General features: G+C 44.1%; 1 protein-coding gene across 1 annotated transcript; it reads left to right on the top strand.

Annotated features, from left to right (window-relative positions):
• The first annotated feature begins 5,253 nt into the window (after positions 1–5,253).
• Positions 5,254–13,611, top strand: LOC127042626 (uncharacterized). Its single transcript, XM_050935937.1, has 2 exons — positions 5,254–6,151; positions 11,176–13,611. The coding sequence occupies exon 2, from the start codon at positions 11,527–11,529 to the stop codon at positions 13,060–13,062; it is 1,536 nt and encodes a 511-aa protein (XP_050791894.1). The 5' UTR covers positions 5,254–6,151; positions 11,176–11,526; the 3' UTR covers positions 13,063–13,611.
• Positions 13,612–20,228: the final 6,617 nt, after the last annotated feature.

Here is a 20,228-nt window from a genome sequence, read left to right as displayed (position 1 = left end):
CTCCTGCAGGGGGAAGGTGTGAAGACATTAAGGGCTGGTCTACACTACAGGGGGGAAATCGATCTTAGATACACAAATTCAGCTACGTGAATAACGTAACTGAAGTCGAATATCTAAGATCGGATTACTCACCCATCCTCACCGCGCGGGATCGATGTCCGCGGCTCCCCCTGTCGTCAGCAACTCCGTTGGGGTTGGTGTTGTTCCGGAATCGATATAAGCGCGCTGGGGATCGATATATCGCGTCTAGATGAGACACGATATATCGATCCCCGAGCAATCGATCTTAACCCGCCGATACGGTGGGTAGTCTAGATGTAGCCTTACATTCCATCACAGGGACCTATTGAGGCTGTTGTGGAAAACGACCACAGGATTAATATTTGAATCAGCTCAGCCTGAGGCTCTTTTCTTGGTTACAAGCACGCAGGGGGCGACATCTATCGGATACTGTCCCCGAGCTAAAAATCACACAAGCCTTTTACAGCTTAAAACCACAAACAATGACACATACGTTGCACGTTAATTTCCTTATTTGGAATATATTGCAAAATATGATGCAGGTCAAAAGCAAGCTGAACAATCAGTTTTCCATATTTGGCCTTTCCTGTTATTTTTATTACACCTGGTGATATGGGAGCAAGACTCTCCATGTCTCAAGAAATGTCACTACCAACCTAGGCCATTTTCACATGCTGAGGTGCAATCCAGATCAGCGAGGAGTTGTGTCATCTGTAATCCTGGGTAAGATTCAATGTTCTGCTGCTGGAGCTCCCTGTCTGGATACTCCCAGCCAGCGTTCAAGGACGCACTGAGTGTCTGTATGATAAGTAACCCTGGACTGGCAGCTCTGACTCCAGCCGCCTGCTTGTTACACCCCAAGCACATTCTGGTTTGGGTAGAGAAGGCTCAGGTTTGAGAGAAGGCTGGGGGTAGGAAGCTTCTGTTCATTATGCTGGACCTAACCCCCAGTTTTACTTGAGTAAAGAGGAGATATTTGACATTGTGTGATGCTGCTCCTGTGCTCTGTTCCCAAAGTGTTCTGCAGCAGAGGAGGGTCTCTGGTAGTATGTGTGTCACTGGCCTATTGGGGTGATGCTGAAACAGGACAGGGTACAGATGGCATTGTGGGGGTGGCATGAACCTTCACTCTTCATTTCCCCTTCCAAGAACAGAAGGCACAGGAATCCTTACCCAGCAAGACCACCATCTCATAGTTCTCCTGCATGACATCCTGTAGAGGGCTCTCTGAGTGGTGTCCAGCAGAGTCCCCTCTTCCCTGGAGAAATACACAGCCACCTCCTCGAAGGTCACCGGCGCCTGAAAGAGCGAGAGTCCAATACTCAGTACCTGCTGACCCACTCACAACCCCACTATTCACGGAACAGCAGCACCAGGGAAATGGAAGCTCCGGGAGGCACATGTTAACAGAGTCCCACCCCACCTTGCTTACAGCAGCCAGGAGGCATCAGAGTGTGTAGAAAGAGAGAACCTTTGTGTCTCCCATCTGACAGACAGAAGCAGGGTCTTCACATTTATCACATAGCTACTAGCCAGAGCTTAATATAGGAGATGGGGCTGTCTCTGGACCCTGATAGTGGCTCCCCTGGTAGGAATCCAAGCACTCTCCAAATAAAATATATGGAAGAAAGGGGAAGTCAATCATAAAGAATAGAAGTTAGAAGGTCAGAATTGTAGTGCCCATTAACAAAGGTTTAGAGAAAATAGAGCCTATCAAACTAACGGGATATCCTTATTGGATGAGATCAAAAGTTTGGTTTGCAGCTAATAGTATTGATGTAATCTACCTAAACTTCCGTAAGGACATGACTTGATTAAGCACAATATTTTACTAAAAAAAACTAGAATGATACAAAATAACACAGCATACATTAAATATTAAAAACTCTGATAGTAAATGGGGAACCATGGTCGAGTGGATTTCTTTCTAGCAGGTTCCTGCAGGGATTGGTTCTTGGCCCTGTGCTATTTAACATTCTTATCCATGACTTAGAAGAGAGTACAAAATCATCACTGATAAAGTTTACAGTTGCCACAAAGATTGGGGTTGGTGGTAATTAATGAAGTGCCAGTAGATTCAGGCTCCATCACTGGGAGTCTGGGAAGTTGTCCCAGCCCTGGCTGGAAGGTTATTTCCTGTTCCACAAAGAGGGGAAGTTCCATTCCCAACTCCTGTGCCTTGAAATTAGGACCTATCTGACACTACACCCCATATTCATCATAGTGGTATGATTATAATATGATTAGGACATAATTATGATCTATTTTGTACAAGATGCATCATGTGTGGTGTCACTGGAAAAGTTCTGATTTGCTGAATATGATTATCCTATTTGTGTGCACACATATCATATTCGTATCTGAAGTTATGGATATTGACTCTGTATCTGTATTTCAAATGTGCTTACTCTGGGTAACACCCACAATGAGCCTTTCAAGTACAACAATGAAGAAGCCAGACAGTGCTGATGGCTCAACAAAGACAATGGACTGTGGAAGAGCTTAGCCTTCCTGTGAATGTTTCAGCCAGCCTATGAGTCATGGCTACTATGACTCAGCAGGGCCTGTGACCAGACCACATGACACTAAACTCCATTTTAGTACCTGTATTTTCCACAAACTGGACTAGGAACTGAGTTTGGAACAAAAGGTTCCCACCATATGGAAAAGCTACATAAGGTGAGGTGTGACATCATCTCTTGAGCTCATTCTCCACACAAGAGAACTCCTGGAAACACCTGAGAAACAAAAACTGATGTGGGGGAAGTGCTGCTCCCAGGATCAAGAGATTTCTAGCTTGTGTATTGAAACTTGGGGGACTGCTTGTACCATCAGTCAGGGTGAGAAACTGCTAACTCAAATTCTATCCATCTAGTATGTAAGGCTTAGTCTGAGTTTTGGTTATTTGCTAAATAATCTGCTTTGATCTGTTTGTTATTACTTATAATCATGTAATCTATATTTCTGCAGTTAATAAACTTGTTTGATGCTTTATCTTAACCAGCGTATGTAGTAAGTGAAGGCCCAGTATGAGGCCTGAGGCCTGAACTAAAGTAATGGTCAAGACTTTGCTAACATAAAGCAGAGTGAAGCTGTGAGCCAGAGGCAGGCCCTGCTCACAGAAGCTGGCAAGGAAAAGGCTGATGCTGCAAGAAGATACGTACCTAAAAGGTACTGAACACTAGAGATCAGAACATTCACATACTTGCACATTCTACACAGATAACAAGGAACAGGCCAACCCATCCCAATGACAGGGCCAAAAGGGTAATATGATGGATAGAGTTGTTTTGATCAAACCAACATGTACAAGGTGAGAGGCGGGCACCTTACTACATAGAGGGTTGTACCTTGCTACGTAGAAGGGTTGTACCTCAATACGTCAGGAGTGATGTGTAACTTGTTTGTACCTGTGTATAAAATGTATCCCTGGGGCGATGTCTTTATCCGGCCTAGGGGGCAGTGGAAAGTCCCGCCACTGGCTGAGCCGGGTCCATTGCCAAGAGGCACTTTCTCATAGTATGCCCTGTAGAGTAACAATCTCAGAGGAACTGCAACTGTGTCCGAGATCGCAATAAACCTGGCCGACGTGCCTTCGTACCTTACTAGGCTCTGTGGTCATTGGGGGTTCTCTTCGGTCTGCTGTGTCAGCTATCTGTGCAGAGCTGGGGCAGCACACAGAGGGAACGCACGCACGCAGCCGAGTGATACCAACAAGAAGAGAGCAGAGCAGAGTACCACACCGGTAGTGCTTCTAAACACCTCTGACAACACTGGTGACCCCGACCGCAGATCTGGTAAGTAAGCGAGCTGTCCACTGTAAGAATCGCAATGTAACATGACAGAAAACCTTGTGCTAGGGAACCCCCTGTTCCCCTCCTTTTGATCCCCATGGAGTTTTATAACTCATGGACCCGCTGGATTGCCAGTAAAGGGGGCCCAAATAAATTGAAGAATGGGGAAACATGGACTGGCATATGTAGAGCTGAGGCTCTGAAAAATAGTAATAAAAGTAAAAAAGCAAAAGTAACAGTAACAAAGAAACAGTTAAAAGAATCAAAGAAGCTACACAGCCCTGGAATGCTCCTACCGCCCTTGCAGGGTGGCAAGCAGCCCAGAGACAACCAGTACAGGAACAGAGTAAAACACTGGAAACAACTGTAAGGAACCTACAAAAAATACATGTGCCGTCCCCTGTTATAAATATTGGTGGTAAACAGCAGGCTTCAGGTAGCTACTCTGTGTCTGAAGAATGGGGACAGAAGTGGAAAGAAGTGGTCCTAGTAAAATAAAACATAAAACTGGGTCCACTGCATTGCAACCATCACCTTATGATAAAAGCCAAGTTCCAGTTAAACTTAAACCGGAACCTAGACTGGTGCCTGTCAGAATGGGACAAGTAAGTGCACAGAAGGAAAGAGTAGCAAACAATAATCTCATTGAATTGGTAAATCAAATGAAGGAAAAAATGGAACAGTCAACAGAGCACATTAGGAGACAGGAGCTGCGACTTGATCGCAGGGGAGTGAATAGAAAACAATTTCAAAGTAAAAAACTAAAATTAAGTGGGTTAACACCTAGAATTGATGCATTAACACATGGAGTTGCCCAAAAACAGTTAACTGCAGCAAAAAAGGGCACTCCCACTATCCATTTGGCATGCACACAAAAGCAACAGACACTGGGGGAACAAATTCAGGTTTTACAAGAGCAGGTAACTACCCACAATCTCCTCTCAGAGCCAGGATAAAATCTAGGGGCGCAATTCCCAACTGTGCAGGTTCCCAATTGCTTTGACCCATGGAACCACACTCCGCGCTCATATCTGAAAATAGAACCTTCTTTCTCATATATTTTGACATACCAGTTAAGTTTTGTCCTTTACATGTTTTCTCAGTTTCCTAAACTTGCTGCTGCTGCCTGTATTTCAAATGCCTTGATAGAGTTACTCTCTCTTGGCTCGGGTCTCGCTACCTATCTAGGTTGCTCTTCACTCACCCCCTTCTTCCCCACCTCTCCTCACTTCTACTTTTTCTCTTTGTTTTAAAAGAGAAAAGTTATAGTTTTTACAGAAACCTCCAAAAGATAAAGTAATTGAAAACAGAACAAAACAAAAAACACAAAGAAAAAATAAGGTAAAAAACTTTTAATCCAGGAAATTAATTATTTTAACCCTTCAGGAATGCAACAGCTGGAATTATTCCTAACTTTCTTGAAGATATGGTTGCTGTTAGGCCTGAATAAAGATATAGCAGACAGAACCAGGTATGCCAACCTGACCAAAGTCAGGCTAACAAAGGTTTGTGGGTAATCCCTGAGTGGAAAATGCTGAAAAAGCAGCATGTCTCACAAGCGCTGGGAAAAAGTGAGATAAGAGAAAAGCTGCATTCCTGGCATAGTACCAGATGTGCTGTGAGAGGGCAGATCCTTCGAAGAACTGATAAGAGCCCTAGCTTCCCAGCCTCCTTGTTTTCACTCCCTGGTTTTGTTCTTTGTTGTTTTTAACTCCCCTACATTTCTAACTTTAGCCATGCATGTATACTAAAGGTGTCTAGTTTCTAGTTGTTAGAAGAAGGGGGTGGGTTGCTCCAGTGAATAATTTATGACGCGACGGAACTGTCTATATAGGCTTATACTAAGATGTAAAGGGGGGGGCTGGTTCTCTCTGGAGACGAGCTGCTCTCTATTGATGCGTGCACTTGTCAATAAAGAGCTTTTGATCGGACCTTGCTGGTGTTGCCTGTCTCTCTTGCGGTCAGACAACGAACTTTGCCGTCGGGGTTAGAGTCCCTGACATCTTTGGCGACTCCGCTGGGACCCGTCTGACTCTCCGGCGGGGGATCGGACCCTGAGGCAACGCTGCGCGCATCCTCCGGTTTAGAGGAGCCTTGCCTGGTGATCTGATCTCTGCGTCGGCGATAAGGCGTGTTCTGTGAACCAGCTGAAGCTCGTAGAAATCCAGCAACGTCCACCTACCCTTTGAGTAGGGTCCAGGTTGTCGGGGTTAGAGTCCCTGACAACTTAGGTCTGGGTTAGAGTCCCAGTCCAGGTTTGCGCAGGATCCAAGTTGTCTGGGTTAGAGTCCCAGCCTGGGTTTGAGTCCAGTCCAGGTGTTCGAGTCCCTGGAGAGGTAAGCGAGCGCTCGACGCGGGGAGGTGGGGGTTAGAGTCCCTTTACCTCGACGCAGGGAAGAAAGGTTAGAGTCCCTTCATCAAAATGGGACAAGTTGGCAGTAAGTGCCCGGGGGACGCCCCGTTGTCTCTGATACTTAGAGATTGGAAGGAAATTTCTGGGACCACTGGTTTGGTTAAATCTAAAATGAGAAATTTGTGTCAAGTTCAGTGGCCTTCTTTCACCGCTCATTTGTCCCCGACTAAAGATTGGCCAGAATGTGGAACCTTTTCCACAGATAGGATGAACTCCTTAAGGGATATTTTGGTTGATGTTAGGCCGGGACAAATGGATTATTTGTTTGTATGGTATAATTATAGACCCACGGAGGGACGAGTGGCTATTGAAGCTGTTTTTATGGAGAACTCCTGTAAAAATTTCTTGCCATCTGCCCCAGAACCTCACTGGGAGGATGATTTTGTTCCTGTTCTCCCCCTGTCCGGCGAAGTGTAAGGATTCAAGAGCAGGCTAGGGACAGTTCAGGGACAGAGGAGAATAGACGGGGAGCTCAAAGTAATGTTCTCTCATCTTCAGAGAGATCAGTCAGTCTCACTCTCCCTGCCCAGTCGTCAGCCAGTCTTCATCAAATTCAGAAAAAATCAGAATCCATGGGGGAGAATGCCTTTGAGACAGACCTAACAATACAAGCTCCGTTAAGAACTTATCCGGTTCCACTGGTTGCTGGGGGACATGAGATGGTTTTTACCCATACCCCGTTTGCAACTTCAGATTTGCTTAATTGGCAGCGTACTATGCCTCGCCTACGGGACAATCCTGAGGCAGTGGAAAGAATGTTCCGCACAATCTTTTCCACTCATGTGCCCACCTGGGCAGATGTTAATCAGTTATTAGATACTCTCATGACAGAAGATGAAAGACAAAGAGTAAAAGAAAAATCTGCAGGTCATCTGGACGTTCCTTGGCCAATTACTGACCCTAATTGGGATCCTAACACTCCGGCTGGCAAGGTACGGCTGGATGGATTTTTAAAAGCTGTTTTGAGTGGCATTAGAGACGCAGGAGAGGCTACTCCAAATTGGAGCAAGGTGACTGCTTGTGTTCAGCGTCTAGACGAACACCCATCTGATTTTTATGCCCGACTGATTTGTGAAATTAGAAAACATGGGAATTTGAATACTGAAACTGATCATGGAAAAGAGATGGTTAAAATGGTTTTCATGTCACAATGTGCAGAGGATATTGCTAAGAGATTTAGAGAGCATCCAGATGGTATGCAAGGAAAAAATTTGCCTGAGGTAGTTAGCATTGCTACTAGAGTGTTTAATGGGAGAGAAGAGTTAAAAGAAAAGGAACGAAGGAAGGAAAAACAAAAGGATCTGAAGGATCAAGTATCACTGTTGGCAGTGGCTATGTCGGGAGGTAGAGGAAGGGGCCGAGGCTGGAATCGCAATTTCAGGGGAGGAAGAGGAGGTGGATTCAGTAGGGGACGCGGCCGAGGTGGAGGTGTGAGTCCCAGTAATACTGGATGCCACTATTGTGGTGAGGAAGGACACTGGCAGAGAAAATGCCCCCTCAAATTGAAAGCTGACTGCAAACCTGAGGTAGTTGGTCAGTTCTCTGTGGATCATGAATGAAGGGAGGCGCCGCTCCCCTGGGGTTCTGAGGTTTATGAAGCCGGAATGGTACAGTTTAAGTGTGATGCACGATTTCCAGTGGTTCCCCTGAAGTTAGGACAAAAGACTTTTGAATTACTAGTAGATACGGGGGCCACTCATTCGGCTATACCTGAGGGAGCGGCACCAAAAAGCAGAACTGAAAAATGTGTAATCGGAGTTACTGGAAAGCCTGAACGACATTTCATGACAAATGATTGTATGGCTACCCTTGGTCCTATTTCAGTTCAGCATTCCTTTCTGCTAATGAATGGTCCAGTGAATCTGCTGGGAAGGGATTTATTGTGTAAACTGCATGCTCAAATTTTCTGTACTCCTGAAAGCATTTCCCTCAGATTCCCGGTGGAGAAAGCTTATCTGCTAATGCAGTTAACTGATAGCAACTGTGACATGCTTCCTCTCCGTGTTCAGAATGAAGTTAACCCTATAGTGTGGGGTGGAAAGCATGATGTGGGGTTAGTGAAATCTGCCTCACCTCTAAACCCAGTAATAAAGGCTAACATGCCTCCCCCAGCTCAGAGGCAATATCCCCTTAAAGTCGAGGCTATACATGGACTTGAGCCCCTTGTGCAGAATTTCAAGAGCAAAGGAATTTTAGTGCCATGTGTCTCCCCATGTAACACTCCCATTCTGGCTGTAAAGAAGCCACAGCCTGGCCCTGATGGAAAACCTGTGTATCGAATGGTGCAGGACTTGAGACTCATTAATCAGTATGTGATTCCAGAACACCCTGTGGTGCCAAACCCAAGTACTATTTTGGCAATGGTGCCGCCTGAAGCGGAATGGTTCACATGTATAGATTTGACAAACGCCTTTTTCTCTGTACCGGTGGCCCCAGAAAAACAGTACCTTTTTGCCTTTACTTGGGGGGTCCCTGGCACAGCAGGAAAAGGGGATGAAAGGTCTGGACCCCCAGGACAACTCACTTGGACTAGAATGCCTCAAGGTTATGTGGAAGCCCCGGGTGTGTTTGCCAGGGTTTTAGCAGAGGATTTAAAAGATATTCAGCTGCCAGCTGCCTCTACCTTGGTGACTTATGTTGATGATATTTTGGTGGCTTCAAGAACTCGAGAGGATAATGAAATTGACTCTGTCTATTTACTTAATCAGTTATCAGTGAAGGGACATAAGGTTAGCCCTATAAAGTTGCAATGGGCCCAACAAGAGGTAAAGTACCTCGGGTACACCCTGGGTCCCGGAATACGTAGTCTGGATTCTAAACGAATTGCAGCTATTGTTAACATTTCATTTCCTACCACTAAGCGAGGCATGCGGGGTTTTATTGGCATGATTGGATTTTGTCGCCCTTGGATTGTTTCAGCTGGAGACTGGCTGAAGCCGTTATATGAACTAACTAAGGAAGAGGCTGAAGAGCCCCTACATCCAAACCCTGAGCAAATAAGGGCTTTTAAAGCGTTAAAAGAATCTCTTATTCGAGCTCCTGCTTTAGGGCTGCCCAACTATAGTAAGCCTTTTGATTTATATGTACATGAAGTGAAGGGGATAGCCTCGGGAGTACTAACACAGTCATTTGGAAATGCTCCAAGGCCAGTGGCATACCTTTCGGGGCAATTGGATCCAGTGGCTAAGGGACACCCCGGCTGTCTTAGAAATGTGGCAGCGGCTGCATTATTAGTAGAAAAGGCTCAAGAGATTGTTTTGGGACATCCTTTAACAGTGCACACTCCCCATGCAGTGGCAAGCTTGTTAAATTCACAGCAGCACAAACATCTAACCAATCAGAGGCTGTCAAAGTATGAGGTGACTCTGCTAATGACTCATGGAGTTACCTTAAAGAGGTGTGCAAATTTAAACCCAGCTTCCTTGTTACCTCATGAAGACGGTCAGGAAACAGTACATGATTGTTTGCAGGTTTTGGATCAGGTCTCTACTCCGCGACCTGATCTGACTGATGTGCCTTTAATCAATCCAGAGTTAGAGTTATTTGTGGATGGCTCTGCCTTTGTGAGAAATGGTGTTCGACACTCTGGATATGCGGTTACAGATGGTCATACAGTATTGATAGGTAAACCTTTGTCACCAGGGACAAGCGCTCAGTCAGCTGAATTACAGGCTTTAACAGCTGCCTGTTTGTATGCTGAACGAAAAAGGGTTAACATTTATACTGACTCAAAATATGCCTTTGGGGTGTGTCATGCTACTGGAGCCATTTGGAAGGAGCGAGGATTCATTACTTCCTCAGGATCTCAGATTGCTCATGGAAAAGAGATAGCTGAGTTGTTGCAAGCTATCCAAGCCCCTAAAGAAATTGCAGTTATTCACTGCAGGGCTCATACCAAACAGACTGATCCTGTGTCAGTAGGAAATCGTTTTGCAGATGAAGCTGCTAAGGCAACTGCACTACAAAATACACAATTAACTGTGCGTTCTCCTCTTTTAATTTGGCAACAGCAAGCCCCAGATGGTGAAAAAACAATCTGGGAGAAGTGGGGAGCTAAGCCCAATTTAACAGGACTTTGGGAATGTGATGGTCGCTATGTGTTGCCTAAAAGTTATCAGAGTGAGGTGGTGCAACAAATTCACAGTAATACACACTTGGGGGCGAATAAAATGGCCCAAATTATCTTGAGACAGTTTGTTTCTCCAGGACTTTATGAGGTAGCTAGAAGAACAGTAGAGAAATGTGCTCTGTGTCAGCAATGTAATCCAAAGGGTGTGAATAAACAGGCACCGCCTGGAGGGCGCAGATGGGCTCACAGACCTATGCAGCACCTACAGATTGATTTTACTGATTTACCCCCCTCTGAAGGGAAGCGGCATTTGCTAGTTATAGTTGATCAGCTCACGGGATGGGTGGAAGCCTATCCTACAGCCCGAGCTACTGCAACTACAGTATGTAAAATTTTACTTAACGAAGTGATCCCAAGATTTGGCCCTCCTGAGATAATTGATTCAGATCAAGGTACTCATTTCACAGCGAGGATTTGTAAGGAGCTTACTGAAGCCGTGGGAACAAAGTGGGCTTTTCATGCTCCCTGGCATCCTCAGAGCTCAGGCCAGGTGGAGCGTATGAATGGAACTTTGAAAAATCTCTTAACAAAATTGTGCCAAGAGCTCAAACTGAAATGGACTAAGGTTCTGCCTCTTGCACTCTATACTATCCGAACAACTCCTAATGCTAGGACTAGGCTGGCCCCCTACGAACTTTTGTTTGGACACGTGCCTCCAATTTTTGCCCCTTTGATATCAATTCCTAGTGATTCTGATATGACAAGTGAAACGGAGAACTATGTAAAACAGTTACAGCGCCATCTAGTGACCTTACAGCAGTACTCTGCACATTCCCAATCTTTACCACTGTGGGAAGCTGTTCATTCTTTTTTACCAGGTGATTCTGTGTGGGTAAAAGCATACAAGAAGACTCCGCTCCAACCGCAGTGGCTGGGACCGTTTGAGATCCTTCTAGTAAGCCCTACTGCCGTCCGAGTGAAGGAGCTACCTACTTGGATTCATCATACCAGGATCAAGAGGAGCACCGCTTGGGAACCTGACCTGGTAAAGGGTTCCCCAGAAGCAGACGACGTCGGACTTCGAGGGAGCCACACACGTTCACTCCACCGCGAACCGGGTGAGCCAGAAGCAGACGACTTCCTTGCCCAGGACATATGGACTGTTACCCCATTGGGTGACCTGAGGCTAAAGCTCAAAAAGAAGTATACTGGTGCCCATTTTCCAAGGAATGGCAACGAATAGTCGCTTGGGGAATTGGTGGGCTTATTTGTGTATTGTTTGTTGTTTTTCTTTTTTGGTTGTTAAATTAACTAAGGGATATGAACATAATGCTTTTATTCGCTTTGCTCATGAAATGAAAGCCCGCATGCCAGCACTAGATAATATTTCATGTTGGGTATGCTCCTTGATGCCAGTAGATAGTCACCGAGGTCTTCCCATGATTCCCATACCTCTTAGCCCTATGAATATGACATGGACTCCTTCTCGGAAGGACTCCTCAGGATTGCAAAACCTAACCTGGGCAGATTCAGGAATCCTGATTAATAGATACCTTACAGTGTGGAAGCGACCTGGTGAGTGGTGCTTCCTGGGCTCAGGAAAGGTGCCTGTAGGAGTTAGCAATTGTAAAGCCTATTTTAATGGAACCCATTTTGGTAACAGCCGTGGCCCTAATTGTACTCTTGTACAAGGGTCACCCCGGCCTGGAAAGTCTTGGTATGTTTTCCCTGCTAATTTCTGCAGCTTGTTTAATCGGCGGGTATTGGATAAACCTCATAGGTTTACCATTATACGTTGTGTTGTAGCATCAGACCTATCACATACCAATTGCACCGCGGTGCTGAAGCATTCGGAAATTATTCGCATACACTGTATAAAAAGGCATTCTTTTAATTCTTCAGGTACAGAGTACTCTGTGTGTCAGTGCATTGATAATGCTACTAATAGTTTTCGTGGTCTCTCTGCCTGGACTGGATGGTATTATAAATCTCAATATACTGCATTTAGTATATCTAATCCCTTGTTTGGAGTCTATTGGGTTTGTGGAGAAAAGGCTTATTTGAGCTTGCCTGTCTCCTGGAAGGGGTCATGCTATTTGGCCTGGTTAGAACCCCCTGTCCTCTACCGAGATCACCTTCCTTCTGGACGATTAAGAAATGTGCGAGATGCCAGGGAAGATGTCGCCAGGTCTCGACCCCTTACCTGGAAAGCACTTAATGATTGGACAGGAACTTGTGCAGCCCTTTTCTTTGCATGTGGAGGTGCTACTTACCGTATAGGGGAAGGTATAATAAGATTACAAGGAGTATTAGAAACAATGGCTAATAATACTGGTGAAGCCTTCATTGATCTGGCCACCGAGCAAAAACAGATTAGGCAAATGGTTCTTCAAAATAGAATGGCTTTGGATATTTTGTTAGCCTCACAAGGAGGAACATGTGCCTTAATAGGACAAGAATGTTGTGTATATATTCCTGATGTTTATAACACTACATGGGAGAGAGCGAAACATCTTGAAAAAATTGCAAGGGATTATGGAGGAAACCAACCCAGCGGGAACTCCTGGTGGAGTGACTTATTTAGCTGGTTGCCTGATGTAGGTGGATGGCTACATAATTTGCTTAAAAGTGCTGCCATTATCATTTGTGGATTTTTGTTGCTTTATGTAATTATAAGGTGTGTATGCTGTGTGGGAGCTCAACTATGTAAAGAAGCCCCCAGAGTTAAAAGGCCTGGCCAGGTAGTGAACCCCCGATACATATAAATAAATGTGTCCCAAGAGTCTCATTATGGTCCTCTAGGGACAAAGGGGGGATTGTTAGGCCTGAATAAAGATATAGCAGACAGAACCAGGTATGCCAACCTGACCAAAGTCAGGCTAATAGAGGTTTGTGGGTAATCCCTGAGTGGAAAATGCTGAAAAAGCAGCATGTCTCACAAGCGCTGGGAAAAAGTGAGATAAGAGAAAAGCTGCATTCCTGGCATAGTACCAGATGTGCTGTGATAGGGCAGATCCTTCGAAGAACTGATAAGAGCCCTAGCTTCCCAGCCTCCTTGCTTTCACTCCCTGGTTTTGTTCTTTGTTTGTTTTTAACTCCCCTACATTTCTAACTTTAGGCATGCATGTATACTAAAGGTGTCTAGTTTCTAGTTGTTAGAAGAAGGGGGTGGGTTGCTCCAGTGAATAATTTATGACGCGACGGAACTGTCTATATAGGCTTATACTAAGATGTAAAGGGGGGGCTGGTTCTCTCTGGAGACGAGCTGCTCTCTATTGATGCGTGCACTTGTCAATAAAGAGCTTTTGATCGGACCTTGCTGGTGTTGCCTGTCTCTCTCGCGGTCAGACAACGAACTTTGCCGTCTGGGTTAGAGTCCCTGACAGTTGCCAAGCAACATAAATGCACTCTCTGCTTCTAATCCTAACCACTAACTAATATTTAAAACATGGGCTTTTCTTATTCCATACAGCAGAGTTTTAAAATAATGTTAAATATAAAGTAATGCAAAATTCCTTGTTACCAAATTAATACAATACATTTGGCAAGTATTAATATTTTTATCAAATTCCTGCTACAAGTTTTCAATAAGGTAATAACTTATTCACATGTTTAACCCTTTTTAATTTTATTTTTAGTGGTGTTATTTTGTATAGTTATGAATATAATTCTGGCGCCATTTGTTTTTAATTTTAAGTTTGTCCTGTATGTCCTGTGTGTGTCACATGACTACTTTTTAAAAAAAAAAAATTTTTTGTTTTTGTTGCAACAAAAGTCAACTTTATACCCTTTTAAAAAATATATGAGATGTGGTACCACACTATTTTAAAATCACGGTTGGGGTATAATCATAGTATTATTAACACTAATTTTTTGTGCAAAGTTCAAAAAGGTTCAGTTACAAATATATGCACATATATTTCTGTCTCAACAAATAACGCAATTGCAAACAAAAGAATTCTCTTTTATCAATCACAGTTTTGTTTTTTAAGTTTTTTTTAATTGTTGTTCAAAGAAAAAATGTAAGGGGAAAGCTCAACATTAAGGTAAAGATAATATTAACAAAATGTCAATTTCTTGTTTGGGCTTTTTATAAATTTATTTGCACTGTTAAATATAGTTATAAGACTATCATAACCAAAATGTTTTAAAATAACAATTTATGCATGAAGCTAACCAAACAATTTCAACAGGTTTCCACATTTTTAACAGGTTTCCACCTTTGGCTCCCAAACATAGCAAAGCATTTTGAAAGTATACCCTCAAATATCCTCAAAGTATTTGCTTGTATCTGTATTTAAAATTTATTTTGGTTTAATGTTATAGTTGGTTTAATTTTATATGCTTTTCTTTTGTTTTGTTATGTTCATGGGGAGCAATGATTGTTAAAGTTTGTGCTTCTAAACAGTTAACAAGAGTAAAATTGGTATCACACGGGAATTAACTCTAACTCTAAAAAGCTTGTTGAAGTTATGTTACTAAAAACAAAGTGTTCAGCAAGGGAAAGCAATACCCCTTCTCATGAAAGATTGTGAGCATTTATTTTAGCCATTAAGCAGTACATTTAGTATTAAATATTAGTAATGCACCCCAAATGAAAATAAATGTCTATACAACAACTGCAAAAGTATAACTTGGGTTATAAAAAGCTTGGTCCCTATTACATAGTTTGTTTGCAATGTAATAAGAACAAAGTTAAAACTGTGTATTAAGTTTGGGTTAGTGAAACAAACAAACAAACCAAAAAAACTTTACTATGTTAACTAACAAAAGTTGTTTAAGTTGCATCCCACAGACCAAATATGCCAGAAAATATCACACCCTGAAGACACCAGATAATAACTGTATACAGTGAAGAAACCTCCAAGCATCAAGAAAAGAAAAATGAAGTGCTTTATAAGTAAAAGACTGGTCAAATACACCTCTATCTACCATATATGGACAATTAAGTTAACAATCAGATAAAAACCACTAGCTGGATCAGAAAAACTGTCATTTAATTTTAACTTGATTACTGTGTAAAAACAACTGAATTATTGCTGTACTACTGTACTATCATTGTACTGCTGTATTGTATTATTGCTGTACAACATCTACAATGTGTATAACCTTGCTAAACTGTTTAACCAACCCACAGATAAAAATCAACAAACGAATGACAGCAAACACCATGAAGGCAAGGGAAAAACAAATTGGTAAAGAAATTAAGTTACATAGTAACTACAAATTGGGTAAACAAATTGCCTATTAGTACCAGTCATAATTTGGGTCAGTGACACTGCATCCTAACTGAGGCACATGTTAGTCAAAACAATCTTGTTCAGTGTCTGGGTACCAATATTAAATCCTGACACAGCAATATTTCATAAATTGGTTACTGTCCATTCAGTAGGTTATCTGGAAGACAGCATCCACAAGAAAACAACTGGATCTACATCAGCTACTGGTGTATCACAGAGTAGTTCAACCAATAAAACAGAGAAGCTACCCACTTGTTTCCTGCCCAGTAAAGCTGACCAGATGGTGACAACCAGCCTTAAGGATAACCTATAATATGAATGGACAGTACTGTGTAGTAACTAATTACAATATATTTATATATAAAGGCCTAAGTGGTAGTGTCACTACTCCAAATTTCTGTTTTACTTCTCATATACATAGCACTGTGGGACACACTATCACAATCCTATCCCAGTACTTTAAAACACTTAGCCTACTACTAATGATTAGACAGGTGATAACTGAAATTGCCCTAATAGGAGTGTGTTTCTATCTGTGTCACCAAAGTAAAAGGGCCAGAGTACATCAGCAGCCTGGAAAAACATGGCTATGCTTGGATATAAGTTGGTGTCATATGTACACATACATACTATACATATATGCCCATACACACTACAAATATATGCCATATCCATATAATTAATATATATTAATTATTTGGAAGTGCCTCTAAGGATCAATCTTAATATTACATTCCTCAGTCATGGTCCCGGGCTTAACATTCCCAGGCCCACCATAAGGGACTAAAAAATAATTGGATAATAAAATCTGTCTCTCAGTCGTACGAGGGAATGTGCAGACTAAACAGACAGATGGGGCATGAGTGTATGGATGGTAAAATAAGGTAATCACATAACAGTGTTTCGCCCACTGGTTTATCTTTAGTCCATGCATTATGCTTTTCCAGGACGATGGGTAAACATCCTCCCCATAAAAAGACAAAAAGTGGGGGAATGTAGTAAGTGAAGGCCCAGTATGAGGCCTGAACTAAAATAATGGCCAAGACTTTGCTAATATAAAGCGAAGTGAAGCTGTGAGCCAGAGGCAGGCCCTGCTCACAGAAGCTGGCAAGGAAAGGGCTGATGCTGCAAGAAGATACGTACCTAAAAGGTCCTGAACACTAGAGATCAGAACATTCACATACTTGCACATTCCACACAGATAACAAGGAACAGGCCGACTCATCCCAATGACAGGGCCAAAAGGGTAATATGATGGATAGAGTTGTTTTGATCGAACCAACATGTACAAGGTGAGAGGCGGCACCTTACTACATAGAGGGGTTGTACCTTGCTACGTAGAAGGGTTGTACCTCAATATATCAGGAGTGATGTGTAACTTGTTTGTACCTGTGTATAAAAATGTATCCCTGGGGCGATGTCTTTGTCCGGCCTAGGGGGCAGTGGAAAGTCCTGCCACTGACTGAGCCGAGTCCATTGCCAAGAGGCACTTTCTCGTAGTATGCCCTGTAGAGTAACAATCTCAGAGGAACTGCAACTGTGTCCGAGATCGCAATAAACCTGGCCGACGTGCCTTCGTACCTTACTAGACTCTGTGGTCATTGGGGGTTCTCTTTGGGTCTGCTGTGTCAGCTATCTGCGCAGAGCTGGGGCAGCACACAGAGGGAACACACGCACGCAGCCGAGTGATACCAACAAGGAGAGAGCAGAGCAGAGCACCACACCGGCATTCCTTTAACAACACCTCTGACAACAGCGTATTTTGAGTGAAGTGTCTGGGGAAAATCTCAGCTTGTTGTGCACATCTGTCCCATATCGAGGGGAAGGGGAACTACATTAATGAGCTTGTATTATAGAGATCCCTGTGCACTATAAGATGGTATCATTCTGGATTTATACTACAGCAAGTGTGCAAGGTTGGGGAGTGGGAAATTGGCTCTTGTCTTCTATCTGTCCTTGAGTGGCTTAGGTAACGCACTCAGGTAGCTTAGTTGGCTGCATGGCGCCACCTGCTGTTGTGTTGGGTGATAACAGGCCCTGGAGAGGCTGGCGAAATCTCCAGCAAAGCAGTGTGAGAAGGGCCAGCCCAGCGTGAGGGTTAGAGGACACAGCAGTTCCCAGAAGCTCCACAAACTGCCTCCTGGGGGTGACAACCCATCACGCCCTACACTACACAAGTCTCAGCAGGTTTGTCACATGCTGTCCCCTCCCTTTCTCCACCCGAGATATTTCCTGCTTCCCACCACCTCTAGCAATTCCCACCCTCTTATGCATTTACTGCTCCTCAACCTCCAAGCAGAGCCCGCCACCCTGATAATCTCTTACCTGAGCCAGCTCCATTGCAGCCATTTCCTTGCCCCTGGGAGGACGAGATGATCTGCAGCGAAACATGGATGTTATTCTCTGGCCTGCCGGGGTGAAAAGGGCAAGGTGTGAGAATTCAGACTAGGCTTTTGTCCATTCCACAAGCCGATTCCCCCCAGCTTTTCCCCTGCTAATGCACATTCTAGGTTCTAGCACACTGTGAAGCACAGAGTGACCTTATTCCAGTACAGGCCTAGCCCCCTCCCACCAGGGTGTAACCCTCTGACACATGGGGAAACCCTCCCAGTAACAGTCTCTCTCTTACACGTATCAAGTTTGCGGACAACACCAAGCTGGGAGGGGTTGTAAGTGCTTTGGAGGATTGGATTAAAATTCAAAATGATCTGGACAAACGGGAGAAATGATCTGAAGTAAATAGGATCAAATTCAGTAGAGACAAGTGCAAAGTACTCCACGTTGGAAGGAACAATCGGAGGCCAGAGAAGAGCAGAAACAAAGGAGTCACTTTGGGGGATTCTCCCTGTCATTGTCCCCAAGGCAGCTGTCTCAGGTTTACAAAGGTGTTTCATGTTCCAGCCTTTATACAGTCTCTCCTGGGAGTGCCCCTTTCATGGACTGGGCCTAGTTTTAGTTTTTGGTAGTTAACAATCTTGGTTTATTGTTCATCTAACCAGTATGTGTGGATTGAAGTGTGTTGGAAACTCTGTTTGGGATAACAAGCTGGTGCATGTCATTTTCCGCTGATGAAATGACAGACTTCATATGAGCTTGGGTCGTTCAGTAGCGTGCTGGACAGTGCAAGATGCACATTTCTGGGGGAAAGTTGGGCACTTGAGAATTTGCTGGTTTTCTCCTGAGGTGTAATTCATGAGTGGCTGTCTAGCAGCACTCAATACTGTGTAGCTGGGAGTGAGTTACATGCTGGAGACTGTGTGTTAATTGGCCAAGAGGGGCTGTTCTCGCGGGAAAACAGTGGAAAAGGCACCCCATGCTGGAGGACTGAGGGGACAGCTATTTAACAGTCCAGATTGTACTCTGGGTAACATCACAGACACTCATTATGACAGAGCCTCTTACAACACAGAGAAAGTAAATCCATGTCCCAGAAATCGAAGACTCCAGACAGAGGGCAAGTGTCCCTGGCACTGCTTCTTGCTGACAGAGAGGTTCAGAGACAGTGCGAGAATCCTGGGGAAGCTGGGAACAGGAAGCATGGGCTGGCGGGGTTCGGTGGAGAAAGGGAACAGGAAGGGCAGGGATATTACTGAATCCAGGATCTCAGCAGTACTAGATGACAGGATAGCACATAGTGCAGCCCATTGGAAAACACAATCCCAACTATACATACAAAATGATGGGGTCTAAATTAGTTGTTTCCACTCAAGAGAGTGGATCTTGGAGTCACTGTGGATAGTTCTCTGAAAACATCCACTCAATGTGCAGCAGCAGTGAAAAAAAGTGAACAATGTAGGAAATAATTAAGAAAGTGATAGATATGACAGAATATCTCATAGATCATATTTGTAAAAACAGCAAATAAATCCATGATACACCCACATCTTGAATACTGCATGCACATGTCACCCCATCTCAAAAATAGAATATATTGGAATTGGAAAAGGTTCAGAAAAGGGCAACAAAAATGATTAGGGGTATGGGACAGTTATGCCAGACCTAACCCCCAGTTTCACTTGAGCAAACAGGAGATATTTGACACTGTGCAATACGGCTCCTGTGCTCTGTTCCCAAAGTGTTCTGCAGCAGAGGAGGGTCTCTGGTATTATGTGTGTCACTGGCCTATTGGGGTGATGCTGAAACAGGACAGGGTACAGATGGCATTGTGGGGGTGGCGTGAACCTTCACTCTTCATTTCCCCTTCCAAGAACAGAAGGGACAGGAACCCTTACCCAGCGAGGTCACAGTCTCATAGTTCTCCTGCATGACATCCCAGTAGAGGGCTCTCTGAGTGGGGTCCAGCAGAGCCCACTCTTCCCTGGTGAAATACATAGCCATCTCCTTGAAGGTCACCAGCCCCTGAAAGAGTAAGAGTCCAACACTAAGGACTTGCTGCCCCACTCACAGCCCCACTATTTGTGGCAGAGAAGAGTGAATCAAATGGAAGCTCTGGGTGGATCATAGTCAGGAGAGTCCCACCTCGACCTGGCTCAGAGTATCCAGCAAATGCCAGGGTGAGGGGATGAAGAGAGAGCCCCTTATCTCTCCCAGCATATCCATCACCCCCCTACTAGCCACTGACTGATACAGGAGATGGAGCCCCTAGCAGGGTCCAGGGAGAGCTCGCTGGTAGGATGCCCAACACCCTCCTCATTGTGAGGAGCGGGATATGAAGGGAGAGGCAGCTCCAA

The sequence above is a fragment of the Gopherus flavomarginatus genome, unplaced genomic scaffold, assembly GCF_025201925.1.
Source record: "Gopherus flavomarginatus isolate rGopFla2 unplaced genomic scaffold, rGopFla2.mat.asm mat_scaffold_731_arrow_ctg1, whole genome shotgun sequence".
Taxonomy (NCBI): Eukaryota; Metazoa; Chordata; order Testudines; family Testudinidae; genus Gopherus; species Gopherus flavomarginatus.
This window is presented reverse-complemented; position numbering and strand designations above follow the sequence as displayed.